Source organism: Psammomys obesus, unplaced genomic scaffold, assembly GCF_907164565.1.
Source record: "Psammomys obesus unplaced genomic scaffold, mPsaObe1.curated_primary_1811, whole genome shotgun sequence".
Lineage (NCBI taxonomy): Eukaryota > Metazoa > Chordata > Mammalia > Rodentia > Muridae > Psammomys > Psammomys obesus.
In genome coordinates this window covers 44,983,198-45,010,331 of record NW_026585895.1, presented here as the reverse complement: position 1 = coordinate 45,010,331, position 27,134 = coordinate 44,983,198, and the positions used below count along the sequence as shown (strand labels likewise).

Here is a 27,134-nt window from a genome sequence, read left to right as displayed (position 1 = left end):
CACACACACACACACACACACACACACACACACACACACACACACACGTAAAGTCTGACCTTTTGGAATAGAGTAGAGAATAGGGACAGGCCATGAAGAATGTGTATTCAGGGAATTCTGATTTGAAGTTACAGAGAGGCAACAAAAGGCCAATGAAATGGCCTTTAGGGTTTTTTTTTGTTTGTTTGTTTTGTTTTTTTAGTGCATAGTTTTTGGAGAAAATTTTCTTTATTGTCAATAGAAATTACTATGAGGAGAATCTTTTTTGTCCTATGCCTTACCCCTTGCTAAATGCTTTATTGTTTCATTTAAGTAAGCAACCAGCAAATGCCATTTCATGCAAACCACAGACTATGAAGGAAAAGTCTGGAATGGGCTGAGAAAGAAAGGTGAACACACTGCTGCTACCAGCTATTTCCAGTGAGTTTTGGTTTTTCCAGTTAATCCCCTCAAAGTCGGCACCAGAAGGACACTTACACAGGGCTCTCTCTCTCTCTAATAATTTATTTAATTTTATGTACACTGGTGTGAAGGTGTCAGATCCCTTGGAAGTGGAGTTATAGAAAGTTGTGAGCTGCCATGTGGTTTCTGGGAATTGAACCTGGGTCCTTTGGAAGGGCAGACAGTGCTCTTACCCACTGAGCCATCTCTCCAACACCCCAGCTCTTGGCTTTTGAGTTTATGCCACTTACTGACTTCTTCATCATAAACTAACTACTTTATTGTCAGTGGTGACTTGAGTTATTTACATTCCCCAGGCAGGATCTCTCTGGGGTTCCAGTGTTATAAAACAAAACTAGCAACCCCCTTCAGAACCATCCTTACTGCCCACTCTTCTTCAAATCCTGTTTTTCACATCTCAGACTCATCCACCAATTTCAAGTTCACTGTCCCATCCATGTGGCAGCAGTAAAAGGGGAGAATCTCCTGGCTAACCTGCGCCCCAATCTAGGCAATATGCCCTTCCAATCCACCTTGCACGTGTGCAGCTGAATCCCCCACTACATTACTGTCTTGGTATCGGGTTCTGGTTAACATCCTTGTGTTCTACAGGAAATTCAACTTGTCTAAATACAATTTAAAAGGCCCCGCTTTACCTACTATCCAACTACCCTCTTCATTACCATTTATTTGGATCTGTTTATATGGAACCATCTTTCTTATCCTGACTTACATACATTTATGATTTCTCCTCTGCTTAGAAGGCACTATTAAGATTTCTACTGACAGTTTCTCTCACACTTACATACAATGCAAAGGCTACTTATTCTACAGACTAAGAAGCTAGCACTAAGTGCAGGCTGGAAAAACAACATCTGAGACGATAACCTCTCGGCTTTCCTGCTGAAAGTCCTAGTGATATTTAAAGGTAATGTTCTAAGTGTATAGTCTGGGTCTCACAGCAATTTAGAAGTTTCCACATGTTTAATTTCAAAACAGGATGCTTTAGGTCATGATTGTTTAGTTACTCCGACTACAGAATATTTGAGTAAAGGTGCAATGAACTAGGGAGGAGGAAACTAGGGCTATCAAATGGCTTTGTAAACTGAGCCAACTCATATAACTTTCCTTTTCCTATGAAAAAAAAAAAAAAAGGGTGAATCTGTTCCACTCACCCAGGCTGCTGTGAGGTGAAATAAGAGGACTTCATGCAGTGTGAGAGTTAGAGGAAACATTCCTGTTATTTAGTAACGTTCTCGCTTTACAGAAAGACAAGGTATAGTGAAGCTGAGGAATTAGAACATAGTGGAAAATACATGGATTTAGGCTTGACTATGGCTATGAGAACAAGTGCTCATCACTCCCACAAGATCTACTTAGTCCCATGATGATTCTGGCATGCAGCATAGTCGTAAAACAGTAAGTATTAACAAGACAACCATTCTATGTTCACAAAAGCTCTATCTTACACTACAGCAATACTTGGTAATGCTTGTATTTTAATTATTCATGCAGGTTCACCATATCTACCCAAGAGTTTATGTAGCTGGATTGTGTGTAAGGAATGACCATGAGCACAAAGAACATAACGTCTGAGCACTAGACTGTAATATTCTTGAAAGGAGAGCAAAGAATGTTTTAGTACAGCTTGAGAAGAATTCAGATTAGTAACCAAAAGACAGATAAACACAGAGCAACCAGAACTAATCACAAAACAAATGTGGGAAAAATCAATGACAGACTGTATTGTTCAAATGCTGTTTAAAAAAACCACCATTGGGGCTGGAGAGATTGCCCAGTGGTTCAGAGCATGGATGTGCTTCCAGAGAAGCTGGATTCCATTCCTAGCATCCACACGGTGGCTCACAACCATCTGCAACTCTAGTTCCTTCAGGAGATCTGACGCTGTCTTCTGACCTCTGTGGGTACTAGGCAAACACGTGCTGCACCAGACATATGTGCACCTAAAACACCTGTATGTATAAAATAACAGAAACAAAAAAAATCTGCCCTACAATTGTATTAGGTACCCTTGTAACTATTCCTGACAGTTTCCTAAGAAGAAGTGTTAAGAAATAAGTGTTAAGAAGCTGGAATACAGGCACAAGAAAAAAAAGTAAGGGTCTGTTGAAGAAGAAAAAGCAGGAAGTAGCAGCAGTTTTTGGTTGGGTAAGCTTAATTAAGAAAACTGGGAGATATTTTGCGAACTCCCCTTGCAAGTCATTAGAAGATTAGAGATTTGGATTCAACTGACAACATTAAGCACCACATGTTCATGCTCCTTCACTGCTGGGAAGGGACTGTATGTTAATTCCTTAACTAGGCTCACGATTTTCTACCCTTTGAGAGGCAGGTTCTAAAAGTTAGTGTATTTGAGCAACCTGAAGGAAATGATTCCACAAGACTCATGAAATTTAGCAAAGTGACACTAAGCTTTCATGTGAATGAACTGTAAGTTTGATTGGCAGCTATGTTTTTGAAAATAAATTATGTAGCAAATCAGTTTGTTTGAGAGACAAATCATTTCAAGGTAAGGAAGTTAGAGAACATTGTTTTGGCAATACAGAAATGGGAATACTACAGGTGGAGCACTGCACTCCTGGCCAGCAAGGCCCTGAACTAGGGTTGGCATTTAATGTCTGTGACTGAAACATCAATGGGAAAGTCTTAATCCAATGTTCCTTTTAGAGAGGGGAGTCAGGGATATATCCCTACGCTTACTCTGACATAGCCGGGGGCAAATGCCTTCATGAAGCTCTCTGACAAGCAGCAGGACATGAACAACATAGAAGCCTCATGAAAGAGAACGACAGCCAACATTGTTTCCATGCTTTAGATTTCCATTCAGACAAGGAGAGGTGGGAATGGAAACCACTCTGGGGAGCATCCCCTTACAGCCTGGAAAAACTTAGATGAACACACATTAATTAAGAGCGTGTACTGATTGACACATCCATCCTCAGTCCTAAGAGAGGATGGTAATGGGAACAAGCCACATTCCAGTGTTCCCATGACCACAGTAACATGCCATGAAGGCAACAGACCTTCAATATCACTGTAACTTATATGGATACCCAATGTTACCTACACTTATCTGATTTGAGCCTGTGAAGGTTTTGGAGCTAAACTTTGTTGTGATGTAAATTACATCTCTTTTCCTGTTTCCTAATTCCAGTCCTTATATACACCTCATCTCATCCTAGACGCAAGTAAGCAGGTTTCCTTTCTTCTTACCCTTGTATTTACTTAGTCCTATAGGAGTAATTTCAAGTCTGTCGGCTTATTTCAAGCTTTATTAAGCAAGTTTATTAAGCACTGATTCCATCTAGGTCAGTCTACTTACCCTTTGCTATTCTACCCACCAACCAACACCTTCCACTCCATCAAAAAAGCGGTGGAAAGAAAAAAAATATTAATTCTCTGCCAAGACATTTTTTCTCAATGTAACAGCCCTGATGAAAAACTGGGAGTCAGGACTATTGTGTTCAATTAGTAATGTAATCTTGGGCAAGGTAATTCTGCCCCTTAGACCCTCATTTCCTTTACTGTAAGGAAAGAGAGTGGATGGTAACAAAGGTCCCTATGTGACCTTGACCCATGGAGCCTGCTTAGGGACTGCCAAAAGAAGAGCGGCAGTTGACAAAAGGCTTCGAGTGTCTCCTTTTTCTCCTTGGTCAAAGCAGCTCAGGAGTCCTAATTTACACATGGCTTCCTTCAGACTTACTTATCACAGGGCTTCTCTAGTTTAAACTGCTCAGCACGGTGCCGGGCACACAGCAGGCACTCCAATCATTTAATGGATGAGTGAAAACCAAAGGCACTAGGGTGATCTCTAAGAACCCTTCCCACTCTCACTTTTTATGGTTGTGTGGGTGCTTATAGCAGTCAGTCAAGTGGGCCTATATGCCTATTCACAAAGATCCTGAGACTACTACTTGTTTTTCCATTCTGGGAGACAAAATATGTCTCAGGTTGGTTCTAGAATGATTCTCCATAAACAGAACTGAACAGTTGGCAAAGAGTTTTGCTTTTTGTTGAGTAGGAAGAAAGAGGTTTATGTCTGAAGAAAATCCAAAGTCTGTCCTCACAGTCATATGGAAAATAGAAACAGGCTAAGAATAGCATCATGTCCCCTTTGGTGAAAAATTCCAACACAACTGAAGGGATCAAGATGCTACCACTGCTGTGGAAAGTCTCCTGAGCATCTGCAGCAAACACTGCACCTTTGCGCACATCAACAAAGTGACTGGACTTACTCTGTGATTTTGGGATCCAGGTTGCCAATCCATAATCGGTGTCCTTCCTGTAGAGAGCCCTCTGAAAGGATGGATGCGTTCTCCAGGGGAAGAGTTTTAGTTTCTGCTTCCATCAATCTCTAAGAAATACTAAAAGCAATGTGAATTAAACATTCAGGCAGGAGAGTAAAACAATCTTGTGTGAACATAAGACCTCACATGCAATCCAAACATTTATCCAAGGAAGGCATGCTCTCTGGGCAGTCCTTTAAAGATCCGTTATTCCCTAGCTGGAGCCCTGGACTAGTTCCCCTGGGACAGCCCTCCTGGCAGCCAGAGTTGCCTTTTAGGATAAAGAGGTATGGTTGGTTGTGTGGTGAGTCTTAAGTCTTCCTGACGCAGGAGGCCAAAGGCTCTATCACCACATAATACTCCAGAAGAAAAAGGAGGCAGTCTTGATGGTGTTAAAGGGAACGGGCAGGGAAGAATAGCTTATGTTCTTGTTCTTCTTAGAGTAATACATCAAAGGGAGGAGGTGGTACCAAACATGTGAGCAAAGATTCCGGAGTCAGAGCTGGATTTGAAAGCAGGCTGTGTGACTTACTTAACTATATGAATTTTATAGGCCTCAACTTCCTCAAATGTAAAATGAGAGGTAACAGTTCTTACTTTACAGGATAGCTGTGAAGATTACACACCCAAGAAAATCACTGTTAACAACACTAAGTAGCCAGTATCTAACAGCTATTGATCACCCAGTTTACTGTTTTGGCGGAAACAAGAGACAGGTCTGCTTAGTTATTACAGTTCACCATATGCTTTCTTAGTGTAACTTTTGGCAAGTCACTTAACTACTCTTCTCTTTCACCCCCTTCCAAGGACAGTATCTCACAAAGGTGTGTAGCTCTGCCAAATTATACCCCTACAGTCTTTAGAACCACACTTCTCTAAGTATTCAAGACCTAGTCTTCATCCTGAAGTATCTTGTTTCACAGGCAAGGAGAATGAGGATTGTGATACAGGCAGTAACAGAAAGAGCAAAAAGCCCAGAGCCAGAAGACTTGGTTTTAAGTTGTTTCATTTCCGTCGAAGTTATTTTTCTTGGTAACTCAGTTTCCTCGTTCTTATTTTTTTGCTTTGTTATCATGGGGGGCGAGCGGGCTGTGCATTATTACCATGTAGCACAGGTAGAGATCAGAAGACAAACTCTCTAGAGTTGGTTCTTTCCTTTCACTTTTACTTGGGTCCTAGGGATTGAATTCACGTTGTCAGGGTTAGATGGAAAGCACCTTTACTGGCTAGCCATCTTGCTGGCTTAGTTTCTTCCTGTTCTAAAATAAAATTTGAGGAGCTGGAGAGACAACTCAGCAGTCAAGAGCACATGTTAATCTCGCAGAGGACCCAGGGGTTCGTTCCCAGCACCCACTTGGTGGCTCACAACCATCCTGAACCTCTGTGCTAGGAGATGAGATGCCCTCTTTTAACTTTTGCAGTCGCTGCATACGTGTGCTGCGCATACACAGATACAGGCTCGTGCACATAGAGTAAATAAATCTAAAAAAAAAAAAATCTTCAAATATAAACCTTGCTTTGCTCATTAGTTAAGGTTGCTGAGAAGATTAAAAAATGAGTTGATGAAAAATGAAATTTCAATAAATATAAAACACAATAAAGGAAAGATAACAGGCTGGGCTGTGCCAGACTTCAGACTACCCTGCTAGAAAACATGTGTCTTCTCTGTCTAGAAGTGCCTCAGAGCTCAGCCCTGTAGGAAATAGACCCCGTTCTCAGAAATTTTTGAAAGGGATGCAGAACTAAATTAAAAAAAAAAAAAAAAAAAAGGTTGGGGGAATTACTGAAATAATTAATGACAGATACTGAGATGATGCAAACAACATTGAGAAGGGTGACATGACTGGGGGTTGCACTACTTTTGAGCACGTGGACTTGGATTTGAATGCTAGAACTTTGATGTTTTCATGTCTAAAAGCAACAATATACACCAAAAGATACTCAAAGAGCCCATGTTTCAATAAGAAGACTACAAGGCATGGGGCTAGAGAGACCTGGACCCGAGAACTGACTTTGCCAATTATGGTGCCTTTAGTAAGTCTTTCCCTTAGGAATCCTCCTCACATCCTCAGTTCCTGCCATTTCCCCCCTTCCCATATAACGTGAAAACAATAGGTTATTTACTCTTTGTTTATGTCTCTAAAATAATAAAAGCTCCTACAGAACAGGGCCCTCCTCTTGATCATGGTGCTAGGCCCAGCACATAGTGGACTGCCTGGCTCCTCGCAGTTTTCTGATTTCTACCTGGCTCCTCGCAGTTTTCTGAGAGAATGAATGAGACCAAATCAATTCTCTTCTTTCCAGAGATGGAGACCATTATTTCTGTATCACATGGTTATTTTAAATAAAAATATACAAGTGACGGCTCAGCACGTGGATTTTTTTTTTTTTTTTTTTTTTTTTTTGAGAAACAGTAAAGTCTAATAAGATAGTATGCGGCTATCAAATCTTCTGGGGTTTGCAAAACCCCTTTAGTTAACAGTTCACAAATGCCTCTTTATTCCTCCCAGCTGAGCTGTATCAACTCGAGATGCCAGGAGGGGCCTGGGGTCACTCATTCCTACACGCTAACTGCGGGCTCAGGCCAGGAACCACCAGGCTTTCCCGATTCCAGGCTGCGAAAAGTCACTAATGGGCTTGTTATTTCCGGGCCAGGGCCAGGACAATCCGGGGCGGGGCCTAGAAGCCTGCGGGTGAGGGCAGTCCCCGCCAAGGCCCTGCGGCCAGGACGGCGCTGAGCTTCGGGTACTCACCCGCTAGTCTCGGAGTGTGCCCCCAGCTCCTGCCCCGAAAGCAGCTTCCGAGGCAGGGGTCCGAGCGACGGACGTGTGGAGACCGCGGTCGAAACACCTCTCGCCGCCCGGCCGCCCGTGACGTACTACGCCCGCGCCGCCGCGCCGCGCCGTGACGTCACGACGCCGCGGCGCCGCCTCGGCCTTCGCTTGTGTGTTTCTCTGTAATCCGGGCTGTAGGTGGTGAGTGGCCTCCGAGTCAGGAGAGGGGGGGTCTCAAGGAGCGGGCGGGAGCCTGGTGCCAGTGACCCTTTTTCAAGGACCTCGGAGGGACCTCGCGGGGCTCGGCTACCATCCGTGACTGCTTCAGCAGCGTTCTGCTCGACCTGAACGCCGGGGGCGGGACTTCTGCTCCCTGTACGCTCTCAGGGGTAGGGCGGAGCGCGTGTCACTCAGCCGGCATTTAGAACCTTGCCAGGCTGCTTACTAAATAGTTCCTGATATTTAGGACGTCACCTGAAAAGAATAATGCCTTTTCCAAATTGCGCCACGCGCGGGGGTGTAGTTATTCCCGCTGAGGAAGAAACAAACTTAGCGCTATCTTTACCAAGGTCACGCGGCTCCCAAGTGATGGAGTTGAAATTCCACCCAGGCCTGAATCGAACGCCTGAGCTTTTAAAATCGTCATTCTGCCGTCCTGTGGGCAAACAGTTGTCATTTCAATGGTGCTTCAACATTTCCGTGACTCTGGCAAGTTTTACAGATTGAGATCACATATGTGGGAAGTGCCTTCAGGACTCTTGCCATGCTGTCTCAAAGTTTGATGCTCTTTCTTTTTTCTAGTCCTGTCTTTTTATTAACTCAGACACAACTACTTGTCCTCTTGCTTTGTTGAAGCAGTCAGACAACACCTGCCACAGTCATGTCTGTCAAAGTGGTTAGCCATGCAAACTCCAGCACCACACATTCAGCAGAAGGACACCCTCGACAAAGCCGACTGATTGTGCCATTTTCATTCACCTTACAGTAATTCTCCGCAGCCAACTTAATGTTCTTTCTCTAATGCTTATTCTCCTTGAGTGTGATGTAAGAGTGTCCTTTTCTCAGCACCACCACGAAGTCTCAACACAGGTTGAAGGGTGGACTTCTTTTGAATGTTATAGTCAGACAAAGTACGTCCATCTTCCAGCTGTTTACCAGCAAGGATGAGCCTCTGCCGATCAGGAGGAATTCTTTCCTTATCCTGGATCATGTCCTTTACATTTTCTGTAGTGTCCCAGGGTTCAGCCTCTAGAAAGATCTACCCCAGTAAGGGTCTTCATTGTGGCGTGGTTCCACCACACATGGCCAGTTAGATAGGCGATGCCTTCTCTTTCGACAGAATTCCATTGCATTTCCCAGAATCTTGGAGAACTTTGTAATTGGAAAGGCTGGAAACCTCATCTGATTCCTTCAGTTAATGGCCGAGGTTTAAAACCAATCTAGGGGAAATAACTTGCTACAGTTCCTGTCCTTGGTAGAATGGTGCAGTACATGCTTTCTGAATATGGGTAGTTGTGAATTGCAAAGATGCATGTGATGGGGATTGGTGAGGGAGGGAAGTTGGAATCCAGGTCTTCTAGTCTTTTGGTGAGGCCTTTTGTTCACTTGTTAAATGTTTATCATTCCTCCTTTGGCTTGTGCCAAGGACGAGAACTGTAGCAAATAATTTCTCCTCGCTTGGTTTTATATCCTCAGCTATTAACTAAAGGACATCCATCACCATACTTATCACATTTGTATGATGTCCATCTTCTTGTACTATACTAAGTACAGGGTACAGTAGTAAGCAAGAAGAGTAGTAGTAGGTAGATTTGCCTGCTAGAACAATCCATGGAGTGCCAACAGCCATATGGAGATACTTAGACAAGGACATATAATTACACATATAAATTTATCTTTATTAAAAATTAAGTGCAGCTGGGCAGTGGTGTGGCACACGCCTTTAATCCCAGCACTTAGGAGGCAAAGGCAGGTGGATCTCTGAGTCAAGACCAGCCTGCTCTACAGAGTGAGTTCCAGGACAGCCACACAGAGAAATCTGTCTTGAGAAACCTTGTCTCAAAAATTCAAAAAAAAAAATAAATAAATAAAAAGGAAATTGACATTGTGTATCATGAGTACACTGCTGGTTGGAAGGGGTTGCTGGGACAGTGGACAAGCCAGGATGTAGGTTCACAAGTGTATGAGACTTTTAAAAATTAAACAAAAATATTATTAAATTATTAGTTATTCAAAGTGAAAACAGATCTGGCGGAAGTAGTTGCTGAGGGAGGCTAACCTTAAGGTCACATGTGCAGTAAGTGGGGAAACAGGCTCTCGTGAGTCCGTCAGTGTTATCCTTAAACTTAAACTTAAACTTCTCATAAGAAGTTTCTTCTTCCGTGTCAATCTTTTATATGTGTTGATCTGACCATTCATGTTCATAAAGTGAAAGACCCAAACGACTGCTTGTTGAACTTCCACTGTGAGATTTCATGGCTTCTAGGCAATGAAATGTATGCCTCAAGCATTCCAGCAATGTGGAATGCTTTATTTATAGAATTGTCTTCCGGTTCACGTGTATCGCTCTGCTTTTTGGTGCCGCATTTTCTGTCAGAGGTTGTTTATTTCTAACCCATTTTAGTTTCCTGTGCATTGTGACCCACAACAGGAACTCCAGGAAACGTGTCATACACACTGCAGCCAGATTGAGACCCTGTCCACTAAAAAAACCCAAACTGCACATTATTATACACCCATATTTGGCTCTAAATGTGAGTTGGGCATTGGCTATATTAGGTGGAAATTTCGATTCAGAATTGTCACTCAGCCAAACAGATTTTTGGTTTCGTTTGGTTTTTCGAGATGGTTTCTCTGTGTAGCCTGACTGTCCTTGACTTGCTTTCTAGACTAGATTATGCCATATTCTTGGACAGTGACTTAATCTCTCTGAGCCTCCATTTCAGCATCTACAAAACAGGGACTGTAATGCTTTATCTGGAGCATTACTGACAGGAGTAAACGAGCTAATGAGTAAAGCAAGCAGTCACAAGGCTGAGTTTGTAGAGTGCACATGCGCATTGCAGATACTCAGCATAACTTGCTGTTAAAAAGTCCATCAGTAGGAATTGTTTGCCCTTGTATTACTCATCGTTTTGCTTGTTTTCCCCCCTAACACAGGATGTCATCTAACTTAGCTAGCCTCTAGTTTGCTGTGTAACTGAGGATGACCTCAAATTCCTCCTAGTCCTTTTTTTCCTCCTGCCTGCACCTCCTAACTCCTTGGATTATAAGGTGTGCCTCACCACGTGCGGCCTTATGTGTTGCTCATCTTTTCATTATAAAGAAAGAAGCAGTAGTAATAATAGTCACGTGTCTTGAGCAGTTAGTGTATTCCAGGTAACCTGCTGGGTGTTTTATATGTACGTGTATGTTTTATAAGTACTCAGTAGTTCATTTTTAAATGAGGCTTTTCTTTCTCATCGATATGGAAAGGATGAATTGCCCCAAGCAGAAATTCATATCCCTGTCTAACGTAATCTAGGGCACTTTACCAATCAGTCCAGACATACGTGCAGGTGTCTTCACGTCTGATCCTAGCGCAGAAGTCCTTGAAAGGAAAACTAATAGCTATCAACAAGCATTATATTTTGTGTCCCTGTTATCTAGTAATCACCATGCCAAGTGTTCTTCCTGCCTAGCCTCATTATTCCCAACTTGAAGAAATAAGTTTCAGTCCCATTTTACAGAAGAGAAGATGGAGACGCAGAGACTCTCAGGGGTATTTAGTCTGCGGGGGAGCTGGGGTTGGACTTATGTTCCTGCTGCAGAGCGCCTGCTCTTGTTTACCCCATTATGCTGCATCAACATTTTAGCAGTTTTTTTTTTTTTTTAATGAGATGTGATTTTCAAAGATAGTGCTTCCAGACACTTGATACTAATTGTTCTTAATTTTTAGCTAAGTAACAGCCATATTCTTGGCAGAAGCTCTTAGTGTTATATTTGTTGGCTAGGACTGTGTTCTGTCTCAGAGGAAGCAGTAGCATCCTTTTTTGGTCAGAGACCTCAGAAGTGTGTATAACTTGCTTTAACTCAGTGGATGGTGGCATTTTTCAGTTCTAGACCGTGGAAGACCTCCAACCTCAATCATGCTTCAGACTCAAATTAAAGTGCATTCTAATTGGTAATCAGTGCATAAGGAACCAAAGAAAATTTTAATTAAATGCTGCCATGTAAATTTTCTAGTCATTTTATGCCTATTAAAGTGTTTTTCTTACTTAAAGTCCCCTTCCAGTACTCTACCCTTCCTCTTTAAGCTTTATCAAGATTTTGTGCCTATGCACATATAAGGGCTTAATTAGCATCATTACAGTTTCAGCCTGCTGCGCATTTGCTTCAGAGGCATTTAGATGCACTGAAAGAAGGCCACAGGCTGCACAGGTCACTCAGGTCCCTGAGCCTCAGTTTCTTCATCCTGTAAAATGAGGGTAACAGTTCTTCCCGAGGCTGCTGGGAGGGCTAGGGATAATGTATGCACAGGGCCAAGTTCATGCTTAGTTGGATGAGTTGCTTGGTAGTTGGCATGACTTAGTTTTAGAAGTTGATGTAGGTTTTCTTTTACTGGGATCTCCCCCTGCCACTTTTTAATTTCTTTTCAAGACAGGGTTTCTCTGTGTAGCTGTGGCTGTCCTGGTACTCACTCTGTACACCAGGCTGGCCTCAAACCCAATGATCGCCTGCCTCTGCCTCCCAGAGTGCTGGGATTAAAGGCTTGCACTTTTTTGAATCCCACTGTCCACTTACTGAGATCTTTTGTCTTACTCTTCTTAGTGGCTGTTTCTGAGGATTGTCTTCCATCATGGCCTCGGGAGTGAAGTGCTTCCGTCTGCTGCACCCTGCCTTTTGCAGTTACCTTGCTACTTTGACCAGACCTGTTTCAGAAATCTCCATGAAGACAGTGAGCGTAAGACAGCATGACCATAGGCCATCCTCAGCCTATCCAGCAGCACCAGTTCGCCATTTTGCAACCAAGAAGGCCAAAGGTACATGATCTCCTTCCCCAGATGATTCCTTTCTCCTATTTGGCAGAGATCTCAGAGCTGTACCAAATTTCCTTCCTCATCCATGTGAGGAAATAGTGTCTCAGGTGTTCATAGGCCAACTGTGTTGGAACCCAGGGCTTGTTTTGTTACCACTCTACCTCATTTGTTTTGTTGGTGGCTCAGAAAATGCCTAATGTACTTTACTTAGATGCAGAACTAGAGGTAAAGTACCAAGCAAACTGAATTGCTCCTGGCAGGGATCAACATACACTTTTAGGAAGATTCGGGTTGAGGGTATAATTAAAGCCAGAAGGGTTTTGGGTAAACGGGGCATTAAAGCCATGGCTTTAGATGGATGATCTTAATGGTTTATGTCATCCAAGAATGAGATTTTGATGTACCACAGATCTTAGCTTAAATGCCACTTCCTCCGGGATGCCTTCCTTGGCCTGAGACTGGGTCAGGTCCCCTGTTACATATACTCATGCACACTATTATTTTACTTTGACACACTCAGAACTGCAGTAATGAATTAATCAGTTGTATAACTGATCATTATTTGTTACGTGTCTTCCCTGTTGGAGCTGATGAAAATCAGTTTTTTTGTTGTGGTTGTTTAGAATTCTCCAGGGCCCTGTATGTATAGTGTGTTTTTAAACACTCTGTCGGGTGAATGAATGACAGAAAGTGACCAGGCAAACCTGCTGTTTGCAGTGACTTGTCAGGGGTCCCCTCTCAGGGACGGTACTAGAATACGCTGCTGAGTATTTCTCCATCAACTTTCCTTTTTTGCTTTCACACAAACCCAGACCTGCTTGTTGTTACAAGGAGGATTAACACAGTGATGAAAGAAAATTAATGCTTTACAAGACATCTTCTGTTAAGTTAATGTTTTACTTGTACATTATTTTTAAAATTTTCTAATCCAATTCTTACCATTATCCATTGAAACAATTATAATTTTCCAGTGATGAAACCTTTACAGTTATCTAATAAATATAGATTTTAACATGTTGGAAACATAGAAGCTGAGGTACGAAACTATTTGAAAACAAGAAAAATGCTCCGGGCCTCATTCAGATAGAGGAAGAACAGGTAATCTGGGGCTTCTGACGCATGGCGTCACAGTCTTCTAGACTCTCAGTATGGCCTTTCGATGTCCTTGGCTGCCTCCTCAGACAGTTGGCTGTTGGTGTTCTCTTAGATTCACTGGAGTCTTTCTGCAATAGGGATGTAATCACTTATTGTTTGTGTTATGAGGGTATGTCTTTGTGATCATTTTCAGTTTTTTTCTTTGTACTTTTTATATCTTTTTCAAGAACTCTTTTCTATCCCGAGGTAATTTATTTCTGAATGTGGTGTGGATTACTGATTTAAACTGTAAAGCTGGCTGTGATGGTTCATACCTGTAATCTTAGTGCTAAAGAGGCTGAGGCAGGAGGATTGCTTCCATTTTAGTGTGATCGTGGGCTGCAGAGCGAAATCTAGAGCACCCTGGTTTGGAGAGTGAGTTTTTTTTTTTTTCAATAAACAGAAACTGAAGCTCAGTTTAGGCTGCTTTTCCACATGGGCTATAAGCTGTGTTGCTAGCACTTCGTCATCCAGTTGGTGCTTTGTTGTATGTCATGTGTCCTTACGTATATGGTTTTTCTTGAACTGCTTTGTTTCTGCACCAAATCGCCCTTACTCTTATAAATCAACCATAAAGCCTTGCATACTTTGCTGTAGATCTTTACCGCTCACACATATTTTTTCTTGCCTTTTCTATGTCCAATTTATAGTCACAAGCCAACGGTTTCTAGAAAATGATATCATTATTGTATCATTTTATGATATACTCATAGTTTATTTTAAGGTATAACATGAGCAGGAAAATATAGACCTGCATTGTTAAGTGGTTGACTCAGTGGATTTTTAGAAAGTGTACACAACCATGTATCCATAACCCAGATCAAAAAGTAAAATGTAGGGGGACTGGAGAGATGACTTAGCAGTTGTGAGCACTGGCTGTTCTTCCAGATGACCAGGGTTTGATTCCCAGTACACACGTGGTGGCTCACAATCATCTGTAACTACAATTCCAGAGAACCCAACACTCTCTTCTGGCTTCCTTGTCACCAGGCACACATACATGCTGGCAGACTTATATACAGAACATAATAAAATAAAATTAAAAGAAATAAAGTGGAGCATGCCATGGTGTCACATGCCTGTGAGGCTGGCATTTGGGAGTCAGAGGCAGGAGGTTCCCTGCAAGCTTAAGGCTAGCTGGGCTGTATAGCAAATTTCAGGCCGGACACAGTTACATAGTGAGACATTGTCTCAAAACAGCAACCACAAGAGAACAAGCAAATAAAAACAGACACAAAAATTAGGTAAGAAGAAAATAAAAGAAGAAAATATCACTTGTACTCTAAAAGCTTCCTCAAGAGATTGGCTTTAACAGCATAGATTAATTTGGTCCTCTTTGAAGTCTATGTCTGGCTTTGTGGAGTGACAGATTTCTTGTTAAATATTTGCCTACTCAATCTGCTTTGACTTTTGTAGTGCCCTAAATATGCCGCTGCAGTTCATGTATGTACCTTGTAGTGGTGTCTGGGTCATTTCCAATTTGGAGTTAAACTAACAGTGTCACTGAAGTATAAACATTCTTGTACACTTGTTTTGGTCCACATGCATGCACGTAGGTTCCCATCCTCTCTTTACTCCCTCCCACTGCATTGCCTAGGAAATCTAGTCTAATTTGAATAAGTGTGATCGGTGATAAATGGGCGTGCTTCCTTTATTCTTGACTTTAGATAGAACATTTCTTATATGTTGACATAAAGAATGTCTCCTTTATATTTTCCATAGTCTCTTTTAAGTAAATGTATCGAATTCTTGAGCTTTTTAGAAAGGCACTAAATTCGAATCAAATGATACATCATGTGTACTGAGATGGCTGTACCTCCTCCTCCTTTTAACTTTTGCTGTACTGGGGATTAAACTCGGGGCCTGGTGTGTGCCAAGCACAGCCTCTACTCTGTGCCGTACCCCCTGCACTACTCCACCTTTAATCTGTTCGTAGCATAGCTCAATATCAATAGCTTTTCTGGTGTTAAACCATTTTTGCAATTTTGATAAGAGCCCTGCTTATTCTTGATAATAATTTGTAAATATCTTGCTTAACATATAATCTGTGTGTTCACTCTGGATTTATCAAGCTTGTATATAGGATTAAATATTAAGCTCTTTGGTCTTTGCATCTGTAAGATTAGCCTGAGTGTAGTTTCACCTACTGAGGGCTTAGCTCTTTCGCTGTCATTTTTAGGTCTGGCTGTTGTTTATCTGAGCCTCTGGGGTGAGATGAGTACTTCTCTCTTTAAAGTCAGGACTCATTAGTTCCTTGCCTCTTTGGTAGTAGAACCTTGCTGTAGATGCATCTGGATCTGAAAAAAAAAATTCATCTGGATCTGGTATGTATATATAGACTTGAAATTATAGATTCAGTCTCTTTAATAATTATGAGACTGCTTAATTGTTTATTTTAGAATTCTTTTCTGTTTTCAAAGCTGTTGATCTAAAATTGTACCTAAATAGCCTCTTAAGATTGAAATTTTTGATAAATGTTTTATGTTCTCTTTTTCTTAGCATGTATTTACGTCTTTCATATCATCCTCATATTGCCAGAAATGTATCAGTATTACAAGCTTTAGACAATCCTTTAATGTTGTTAGTCTTATTTTGTTGGTAATAATATTTTTATGTTTTCTATTTAGTTTTTTTCTCCTCCTCCTCCTCCTCCTCCTCCTCCTCCTCCTCCTCCTCCTCCTCTTCCTCCTCTTCCTCCTCTTCCTCCTCTTCCTCCTCTTCCTCCTCTTCCTCCTCCTCCTGGCTGGCCTGGAATGCACTGTGTAGACCAAGCTGGCCTTGATAGCTTGATAGTCACAGATATCTTAGCTTCCTGAGTAAATAGCATTAAAGTAAACATGATTAGAATCATGTTCTCCACTTACTTAACTTTTTCTTTGATCTGCTTAGTGGTTACAAGAAAGGTGTGTTACAATCTCCTGGTGTGAGCCAGTGGTGGTGGCACACACCTGTAATCCCAGCACTCAGGGAGGCAAAAGTAGTCGGATCTCTGTGAGTTTGAGGCCAGCCTGGTCTACAAAGTGAGTCCAGGACAGCCAAGGCTACACAGAGAAACCCTATCTCAAAAAACAAAAACTCTCCTGGTGTGTTTGTACAATAAACAGTTTCCCCCTTTTCATTTTGTGTGTGTGTATGTGTGCCTGTATTTATGTGTTTATATTTCTTATTTATGTTTAAATTGTGAATTGTTATATATCTTCTGATATCATTTTGAAGTAGCCCTCATTTCTAATAATTCACTGTCTTAAAATATTTTACTTGCTGTTAAATATAAGAAAACTGACTAATATTTTCAAGGTTTATAAAATTTCAATCCATTAAACCTGTGATTTTACACATATTTATAAATTTTCTTGTATATCTGTATGGTTAGATTAAAGTCTTACTGAGAGCCCTGAGATTTTTGGTTCATTTCTGTTTATCTTATTTGTTAAATATTTACATTTTAATTTTGTTTTGTGCTTTTTGTGGTTTTCTTTTCTTTTTCTCTTTTTCTTCTTTTCTATTAAGTTAATCAGGATTCTTTTTTTCCTGTTTCATCTCTTCTGATTTGCAAGCTGTGTGTATACCAGCTGGATTTACTTGGCTAGTTACTCTTAACTTTTTTTTTAACCTTTTCATAAAAATAAAACTACAACTTGCTAATTTTCACAAACTGAAATCACCAGTGTAACCAAGATTCCCGTTACCCCCCAATCAAGACCTGGTGTGTGTGGGCCCCTGCCTGTAATCTTAGCCCTTGGGAGACTGAAGCAGACAGACATACATACATAGCCAGACATTGTCTCAGAAACCAGAGACTGGGGGTGTAGCTCAGTGGTAGAACACTCTGGTCCTGGTTTTGAATATTCTCAGCACATCAGAAGTCCCTCTTCACCCATATCTATTGAGTGCCTCCTTTTCCCCGTGCCCTCTCCAGGTAATTATTCAGATGTCTGGTGGCATGGATGGTTGGTCTGTTATAATATTCAGGATGTATTCTTCTATGTGACATCTACTGTGCGGCTTTTTTTACGATAGTATATATATATGTGCCTGGCCTCTTTGTTCAACATATAATTTTGATTCCTTATGCCTAAATCTGTCTTTTCCCTCCAGCTTTTAAAATGATCTGTATGTCTTTGGTTTTTTTTATTCACAGTTTGTTCAGATATGGATTTTCTTTTATTGTCCTGTTTGTGATGAGTGTTTCTGAATTGACATCCTTTATCAGCTCCAAAAATTCTAAGCCATTAGCTTGTTTATTCAAAGCAGTCAGGGCTTCAAGCAGGATGGTGGCTTGAACAGATCTTTGGAAAAAAGTCACTTTGCTTTTTATTCATTGATTATTTGGGGAAAAATATTTAAATGCTGTGCACCTCAGAGTTTTCATTTTCCTACCTCAAAAAACTGTCTTGAATATCAAACGGAAGAATGTATTTAAAATTGCATTGCAAATTAGGACGTGGAATACAGCACAGTCGGGCTAGCTGTAGATAATAAAAATGCTGAATGAATTTTAATAATGTTTTCTTAAACATTTGGTAAATAAGGATTGTAGTCTTCATTACACAGATACTATTTAAGTATTTTCATCATCTCTTTTCCCACCTCCATGTAGAAATACAAGAGTATTTGTGTCACGTGCACATAGAATGTATGGGAAAAACCCCTCATGGTTTAGACTTGAAATCAGATTCCATCTGCCTCCAGCACTGCTGATTTTCTAAAGTACGAGTCAGTGTGCTCTGGTGGGAAGTAGTTAATGTTTCTGCAGTTCATTTGTCTAGCTAGATCAGCCATATAGTGCTGAACATTACCTTGTCTTAGTAAGCTAAAGCTGAATTAATACATTTCCTTTCTCTCCATTAGATTTGTAGAGATGGTCTTATGAAAAGTTCATGGGCTTAAAATTAGAGCAATCTGGGACCAAATCTTGACTTGACCATTTCCTGACCTCTAACATTAGGCAAGTCTTGTCTTCCATTTTTTTTTTTTTCCTGGAAAATAAGGTGTTAATTTACTCCTGGATTCCTTGGTATATGTGTAGTACTCTTTGGGGTGTGTGAATGGCTTCGTTTGTATTCCTGTAGCAGCTTTATAATACAGATTTAAGTCCTCTTTTACCAAGATAAGTAACTTGCCCAAGATCATAGAGCCAGTGTGCACTACAGCAGCTTTAACCCAGAGTATCTGTCTTAAAAAACTGCTGCCCTTGCTAATGTTCAAGGATTTGGCAGACCTGGGAGCTAGCTGACAGTACATGTGAGCTCCCGTGTAGGGCAGAGATGATTTTTATAAAATTCTAGCACTTGGCAGTTTGTCCTGTACACAGTAGGAACTTTTTAAAAAGCCAATGCTTATTATTTGTGTGTATGTTTCTATTCTTTTGTTCACTGACTTTTAGCTAAAGGGAAAGGACAGCCTCAGGCCAGAGTGAATATTAATACAGCCTTGGTTGAAGATATAATCAACTTGGAAGAGGTGGATGAAGAAATGAAATCTGTGATGGAAGCACTCAAGGATAATTTCAATAAGACCCTCAACATAAGGACTGCACCAGGTTAGTGGCCGAACCCATGTTTCAGGAAGGTTACAGTGGGAAAGAGCATGGCCCTTTCACCGTGTCGGCTCCAGCTTTGGCATGACTAACTAGTATTTATAAGCAGTTACTTCTCATGACTGAGGTGTTTCCTTGTCCAGTTCCTGCTGTTAGCTTTGGGCAGTAGAACGTCACTGAGTTAGTGTGTATTGTGGCTCTGGAGTGTGCTGCATGTGTCCATTAGTCAGCAGTGTCCTGTGGGATAGCATTGTGCTTGGCCCGCAGAGAATTTGCACAGTGGTGAGCCAACCATGTTGTGATCAGCCCTCCTGTGGAATTATACTCTCAAAAAGATGTTTTTCTTGTGGATACTAAAACATATACAGGTATCTCAGCTCATAGTCCTATGTCTGCTTTTTCCAGTTTGTTCTACTTGTTAGTTCTTACCCTGTACTGAAAACCAAGTCTACAGACATGCCCACCTGAGACCTTTCTGTGCCCATGAGCTTGACCAGGAAGATCCCGTTTAGGTTAATAGCTTCCTGAAAGTGGCTTTTCTAAGTGGGAAATGTCAGAACTGTCTAGGAGAACTGTTTGCAGATGTGATGGAGAAGTGGCTTGTCAGCTAATGGTGCAAGTGGGCAGGAAAAATCCAATTGCTGTTAAATTGGCCTTTTGCAAATTGTCATCATCCTATAGTTAAGCCTGGGACCCCCTCTGAAGGTATCTGCAGGAGCTTCAACCTCTCTCTCTCGTGTTTTGATTGGGGAGGTTCATAAGGAAAATAGAAGACACTTTATGAGCTTGTTTGTGGAAAGTACTCAGTTCATTATAAAAACGATCAGAACCATGTTGAATTCAGAGATGCGATCTGGCGTGAGACTGGAAGGCGGTTCCTGGCATTTGTTAACCTTTGTACTGGGGTGTTTCTGCCTTTGCTGACAGTAAAGCGTGCCATTCAATCTCTCCCAACTGTTTATTTTAAGCTTGCTTATTATTTTAGGTATGAACCTGATAAAGTGCTCTGTCTCCCCTGTGCTTTCTGGCCTGTTAACATTCTGCAGCCGAAACCAGAGAGCAGCTTGAGAGAAGCCCAGGGAGAAATGTGATACTTAAAATGAGCCAGCCAGTTCCACTCTTGTTGAACTTAAAAAGATGATGGGCTTGGAAAGAGGGTGGGAGTGTAATTTGTTAAACGTTAACCTCTGAGAAAATGAGGGGCAGGAGTGAGCTTGAGGGAGATTCTCACTGGGGACAGATTGAGGGGAAAGGATTTGATGCATTATGTCAACATGGATTGAGGGATAGGAACCACCACAACTGCACACTGAGGTGCTCATGTGGGGACTTCTGTGGCAAAGGCTCTCACAGCTCATCAGGGAGGCTGAGCTAAGACCCGTCCTCAGCAGACCTCCCCTTGGCATTTCCTTTTTGCTTTTTTACTTCAGGTTAAGTCTGTGTAATTTTTTTGTGTGTGTAGAATTTGAGGCTGTAAAGAAACTGGGTGAAATATGCTAACCTTAGCCAGTGGTCTCTGGTGGACAGGTTCTTCCACATCATCTTTTGGTTACCTGAACCAGCAACACTTTTCCTCTTCCCATCCATCTGTCTCAGAGATCGCTGACATCTGTCAGTGTTCATCTGAGATACAGGCTTGTTTTTCTTCTTGCCCCTTTCCCTTCACCCTTCATCCATTTGTTTGTTTAGCATAGTGGTAAACTTTTTTTTTTTTTTTTAGCACATTTTGTGCCTTTACTTTAGTAGGTGTAGATATGGAGAGGGAAGACTGGTTCCTAGTGTCCAGGCTTAGAACCTTATGTTGAAGGGCAGACAAGTAAGCTAATGTGTAGAACGCACTTGACACAGCAGACCAGTGAGGACGTGGCTGGAGACGGTCATGCTTGTTCTTGGGTTTAAGTTCTGTAATTAGGAGCCCCTGTGATGGTGGGCAAATCATTCTGTTTGCCTCAGTTTCCTCATTTGTAATAGGGTGACAGTCATAATCATCTTGTAAGATAATGAAAGCAAGTAAACATTAAATGCATTAATATGAAGCATTGCCTATAGGATGTATTCCAGCTTAGGATGCTTGGCTTAGGAGCAGGTTCTGTACACAAGTGAGCACTCAGACAAGGTGCCCGAGATGAGGACCTACTACAGAGAGACTTGAACAAGGAAGCAGGAATTATCTGAATAAAGAAGAATATTTCTACATAGTGGTCTACATAGAGAGCTCCAGGCCCAGCCAGAGCTACACAGTGAGACCTGAGGGAGAAAAAAGTTACACGCTAGAATTTTCTAACATTTGTTCTACCTCAGCTTATCAAATACTAGGATCATGGTAGTGAGTCAGTAGACTCAGCTTCAAATACAATTTATTCAAGAAATGTTGGGAAAAAATGATAAGTGAATTTAAAATACTGTGGATTGAGAAATTCAGTGCTATTAAGATATCAGTTCTCTTCCGCTTGATCTATTGATGTATGGAAACCTGAACCTAAAATTTCTAAGTGATTATAGTTAATTTTAAAAGATGAGAAAACTTTACAAAATTTATAACATGATTCAGTTAGCTAATTTATATCCACCAGTGGCTGGTTCTGTAGATCACCTTGGGTGATGTGGTCATTTAAAAACTATTAACTAGTCTGACCGTGGAAGATAACTTCCTGTGTTTCTTCAGGTCCTTCGACCACTGCTTTGTAACTCTTAAACCAGACAGCTATACTTTCTTACTTAAGTTTATTCTTGGTTTTAAGCTATGTGAATTAAATAACTTTTATAATTTTAAAAAAAGATTAGCATTTTCCTAATAGAAGGACAATTATATGCAAGGATGTTAGTTTGATTAAAACAAAAATTCTAAAAAAATAATAACACTATTTGGTCATAGTTATAAATGCCTCTCATATACTTTTGGATCTATTCCTCACAAAAGCCCTGTAAGTACAGTTTTTTTCAGGAAGTGGAGGCCCAGAAGGGGCTTAGAATCTGGAAGCATCAAACTGTTATTAGGTCTTTGAATTATTAGAATTGTGGTTATGTATTTGTTTATTTTTTTTATCATTATACTGCCTGTACTTTTGCAGGTTAAAGCCAGTGGTGTCTACAGCTGTCTGTCATATTGTGATGACACTGAATCTGGTCAAATGTTTCAAGTCAGATCTTTGGGCCATAGTGTGGTACTGCATTAATCTACAATATATTACCAGAATAGCTTCAGTTTATCTGAAAGATACCTCCCCCACCTCCAGGACCCTGTTTCTCTTTGTATCTTAGAATGAGCCATTCATGAGTGGTTCCTACTGTGAGTGATAAGGGTTTTCTGCTAGTTTCATTTGCATAGGAAATCAGGGACTTTGAATAATGTCCCATCTAGAGCTGTGGATTTATTTATCTTTTTGACTAATGAAATTTTTGCTCAGGATTTTACAGAATTCAGGTCTGGAAACAGATCAGATCCAGAATAATAGTGAGGTGTTAATAATTTGTGATGTTAAGGACCATTCATGGAGAGGACTTAGGCCCCCTGCTCAGATGTAGCCTTTAGGCAGCTCAGTCTCTATGTGGGATCCCTAGTAAGGGGAGCAGAGGGAAGCAGAGGTTGTCTGTGCCATGAACTCAGTTGCCTGCTTTTTGATCACCTCCTTCTGGCGGGGCAGCTGTGCCAGGCCACAGAGGAAGAGAATGCAGGCAGTCCTGATGAGACTTCACAGTCTGTGGCCAGTTACTAAGGGAAGAGGACTCTCCCTTTCTGAGGACTAGGGGAGGGAGAAGGGGGTGCAGGAAGGGATGAAGGAGGAGGCTACGATCAAGAAGTAAAGTGAATAACTTTAAATAAATGACATCACAACTCAATAGGCACTAGAAAAAAATCATCTTGGGCCTGGAAAAAAATAATTTGTGGGTTTTTGTTTGTTTGTTTTTGTTTTAGTGGACATGTTTCTGAAGAGGATCTCAGGACCAAAGGCAAGGGTGACAGAGGAAGTTGTTCTAAACTGGCTAGAATTGTGTGGTGAATTAAAAACATTACACCCTAGTCAGGATGTCTGAGTTGGGGTGTGTGTGTGTAAAGGCTAAAGCCCTGATGATTCTGTGCACAGTTCTGTGTAGAGAACTTTACTTAAAATCAGACTTGAGCACACTTGAGTTTGACTCTCTGCCTTGATTGTTTTTCACTTGTTAACTTTGAGATCTTGGTCCGTTTATTTTTCTCATTTCATCTCTGTAAAGTGATGGCAGGATAACAGCATTACGGTGTGGGATGATGGGAAGAACTCAGAAGGGAGAGTAGGAGGAACTTTTCAATGCGTGGTCTTTGGTATGTTATGCAGTTGGCTGTTTCTGTTTAGCTGTAGTGATCACTGTAATTCTGTAAGCAGCTACTGTGCTTAAGCTGAGTTGGAAACCAAGGCAGAGAAGGTAAGTGGTTTTTTTCCTTAGTGGTGTCTAGCTAGTAAATGGTAGAGCTGCTGAAAGGAGGATCAGTTTCAGCTCTGTGCTGGATCGTTTTATGTCAGCTTCACCCAAGCTGGAGTCATCTGAGAGAAGGAGCCCCAACTGAGAAAATGCCTCCAGAAGAGCCAGTTGTAAAAGCCTAATTAGTGATTGGTGAGGGAGGGCCCAGCCTATTGGGGGCGGTACCACTTCTGGGCTGGTGGTCCTGGGTGCTATAAGAAAACAGGTTGGTCTGGGGGTGTTAGCACACACCTTTAATCCCAGCACTCTGGAGGCAGAGGCAGGTTAGTTTCTGTGAGTTCTAGGCCAGCCTGGTCTACAGAGAAATCTTGTCTCAAAAAACCAAAACAAACAAACAACAACAACAACAAAAAAAAAAAAAAAAAAAAAAAAAAAAGAAAGGAAGGAAGGCAAACAAGCAGGGGAGCAAGCCAGTAAGCAGTACCTGTCCATGCTTCTACATCAGCTCTTGCTTGAATTCTTGTGCTGACTTCCATTAGTGATGAACTGTCCCATGTCATAGGAGAGGCTTTAAGTCCAGGCAAACCAGAACGGCTACTTACCCTAGTTCTAGTTCTAGTAAGAAATTCCAACAAGGTTCTGCCAGTATTGCACATTCTCCACTGCCTGAAACTGCTCCTATGAACAGTATTGTCACATTGGTAAGAGGTTCCTGTATGTTTGTGGAATCTGATTTAGATAAAGCGATACAGGCTTCTAAGGTCCTTTAGAATTCTAAAACCTTATTGTTTTTCTCTAGGTTCTCTTGATCGTATTACTGTGGTGACTGCTGATGGGAAGCTTGCTCTAAATCAGATTGGTCAGATCTCCATGAAGTCGCCACAGTTGATTTTGGTGAATATGGCCAGCTTCCCAGAGGTAAAGTAGAAAGACAGACCCTACTGGTCAGTTTCTTTTGGAATAAAAGTTTGATCAGATCAGAAGGAAATGTGCTCTTAGTTTGGGAAGAAATTTACTAAAGAAAATTTATGATAAGAAAATCTCTCTTATCTCTAAGTTTCTTACTTGTTAAAATCAAATGTTATAGTGACATACCTTCTCCAACAAGGCCACACCTAGTAATCCTTGCCAAACAGTTCCACCAAATGGGTTCAAACATTCAACTATTGAGCCTAAGGGGGCCGTTCTCATTCAGACCACCACACCTGGAAGTCATCATGTGGCCTAGCTCTGCTCACCTCTCCCCAGTTCTTGCTGAAAATTGTCAGGCAGAAATGGAGGCCTGGCAATTAGTGTTAGCAGATGCTCCAGTTTTTGTTTTCAAAAGAAGCTAGTAACCCTGAATGGTGTACAAAGTATGTTTTGTTCTCTAAATGTTTGGGACTAATTCACTTTTCTTTTTAAAAAAAATGTCGCACAGCCAGGAGTGCTGACATGTGTCTTGTTATCTCAGCTCTTTGGAGGTGGAGGCAGGAGGATTAGGGGGAGTTCAAGGCTACAGATGAAACTACCTCAAAATAAACAGAAAACCCTTGAGACAAATAAAACGTTTTAATGGGCCACGTATGGCCTGTTTTGTGACTAATATATTAGAACTTGGAGAAGACTCTCCAGGAGTTTACCTTCCTTCAAACTAGATAAAATAATACATGTAGTGCCTGGCTTTAGAGACTGGCCTGGATTGCAGCTAACCTTGTGGCTATAGTTGAGAAACCTGGGGAACCTGAAGTCTAGTTTTCTCTCTGCCTCTGCCTGGCATTGTCCTTTGACAGTTACTTCCTCTCTGGGCCTCCATTTCCTCACCTTCCTGTTACGGTCTCTGTTTCAGTAGTTTTGTCCATGGCAGGATTTGACAAACTAGCTTAATAGTAGGAGCAGAACAAGCCGTTTCCAACCAGAAGACTCCTGTGGCTGACAGGCCACTTCTAGAGTGCGGTTATTCAACCGCTGCCCCGCTCCATTCTTCCTCCTGCAGCCTAAATGAACTTCAGTGTTTCAAAGTATATATTGGATTGCATCATTTTCATAATTCAAATGATCTTTAAGAAACAAAAGCCCAAAATCTCTCCTGTGGCCCAGAAGGTTTTGGGTGATCTGGCCGTGGTGGCCTGCTTCCAATCTTTGCAGCCCTGTGGCACCGTATCCTGGTACACTGCTTTACGCACATGGGCCTTGAAACACATATCTTTTTCATCCTCTGGGCCTTTGTAGGTACTGCTCCTATGGCTTGGAGCATTTTTGGTTGGGTATTTACCACTCATGTTTGAATTACAATATAGGTGTCACTTTTTTACTAGCTTGTAAGCTTTCAGTACAAGAGTCATATATAACATATTCACGTGTCCACATCAAACACAGTGCCTGGCCCATCGAAGCACTCCATATGTTGTCCTTAAGTTGGTGGATATGTGTTGCTAGATTTATGGAAGAGAAGTACTCATTCATGGCGTTACTGAGAAGTATAGAAATGGATGAAAAGGGAATGGTCAGCTCTTTCCCTTGTTGGCCCCTCTGAACTCCTGAGGCCTCTCTGCCCTGTTCATCTAATCCCAGAGGCACAGTAGGCCAATTTAGGGAATAGTCTCCTAATTACACAGCTTGAAGACCTCATCAGGCAGATTGCTTTGCAGAGCCAGCCACTTCTGTTATTAAAAGCAAATGATATTCAGAGAAGTAGGACCTGATTGGCCACCAGAGCATCTCTTATGAGGCAGGAGGAGGTATTAACTGCTTAATTTTTTTTGTAGGAAGTTGGAGTGGTTTTTTTTTCATCTTTCAACTAAAGTCTCTTTGCTGTTTCTCTAGGATGCAGTTCCCTGGGTTTTGGGCAAATGTTTACCAGTGTCTCAGTAGAGGGGTCCATGAACAGGCACACTGAGGAAGTGGGAGTTATGTTGTCCTTTGAATTTCTTTATCTCATCTGCTGTATACATTAAACAAACAGCTCTAACTAAACATTTCCTTCCTCCAGCTTTAGAAGCTGCCCATAGAGTACCGGGGTTCATAGCTTCAGAATGCTGAGCTAATCCTCCTTGTGTTTATAGAATCCCTTTCTGTTTCATGTGCATTTGGCTTTCTTTCCAAACCTGAACATTTCTGTGTCATGCTGTTGTGACACAATGCAGATTTACATGTATAATCTTTCAAACACATTGAAGGCAAAAAAAAAAGTTTCATTTATTTAGCATATATTCTTCTTGATAAATGGTGCACATAGTTGCTTTCTTCCCTAAACATACCTGAAACTACAACTAATGATGGGAAAGAAAAGTGAAAAAAACAAAACAAAATGCATAGCATCATTTGAATAAGCAAAGAACAGTAACAACAACCACAAATATCAGTGGTCTCCATTATTTTTCAGTGGATTGACGAGAAGTGATGTGCAGCAAATCTCTGCTGGGTTGGCAGGCACTTTCCTACAGCTTATTTCACACCGTCAGCAGTAAGATGAACACAACTGTTCAGTTTTTTACATGAGGTAACAGGCTCAAAGAAGGGAGCTCCTCCTAGCTTTACA

At 41.4% G+C, this 27,134-nt stretch overlaps 2 protein-coding genes across 2 annotated transcripts in view; one reads left to right on the top strand and one right to left on the bottom strand.

Annotated features, from left to right (window-relative positions):
- Positions 1 to 7,847, bottom strand: part of Rbm18 (RNA binding motif protein 18) — a 20,766-nt gene extending 12,919 nt beyond the window's left edge. The window contains exons 1-2 of the mRNA XM_055600129.1: positions 7,502 to 7,847; positions 4,698 to 4,826 (exon numbers count right to left, since the gene is read on the bottom strand). Coding sequence (XP_055456104.1) covers positions 4,698 to 4,810 — 113 coding nt within the window. The 5' untranslated portion in view covers positions 4,811 to 4,826; positions 7,502 to 7,847. The remainder of the gene's footprint in view (positions 1 to 4,697; positions 4,827 to 7,501) is intronic.
- The window catches only part of Mrrf (mitochondrial ribosome recycling factor), a 53,388-nt gene continuing 33,910 nt past the window's right edge, over positions 7,657 to 27,134 (top strand). Inside the window, exons 1-4 of the mRNA XM_055600128.1 lie at positions 7,657 to 7,723; positions 12,332 to 12,543; positions 19,061 to 19,216; positions 24,414 to 24,532. Of these exons, the coding sequence (XP_055456103.1) occupies positions 12,360 to 12,543; positions 19,061 to 19,216; positions 24,414 to 24,532 (459 nt within the window). The 5' untranslated portion in view covers positions 7,657 to 7,723; positions 12,332 to 12,359. The remainder of the gene's footprint in view (positions 7,724 to 12,331; positions 12,544 to 19,060; positions 19,217 to 24,413; positions 24,533 to 27,134) is intronic.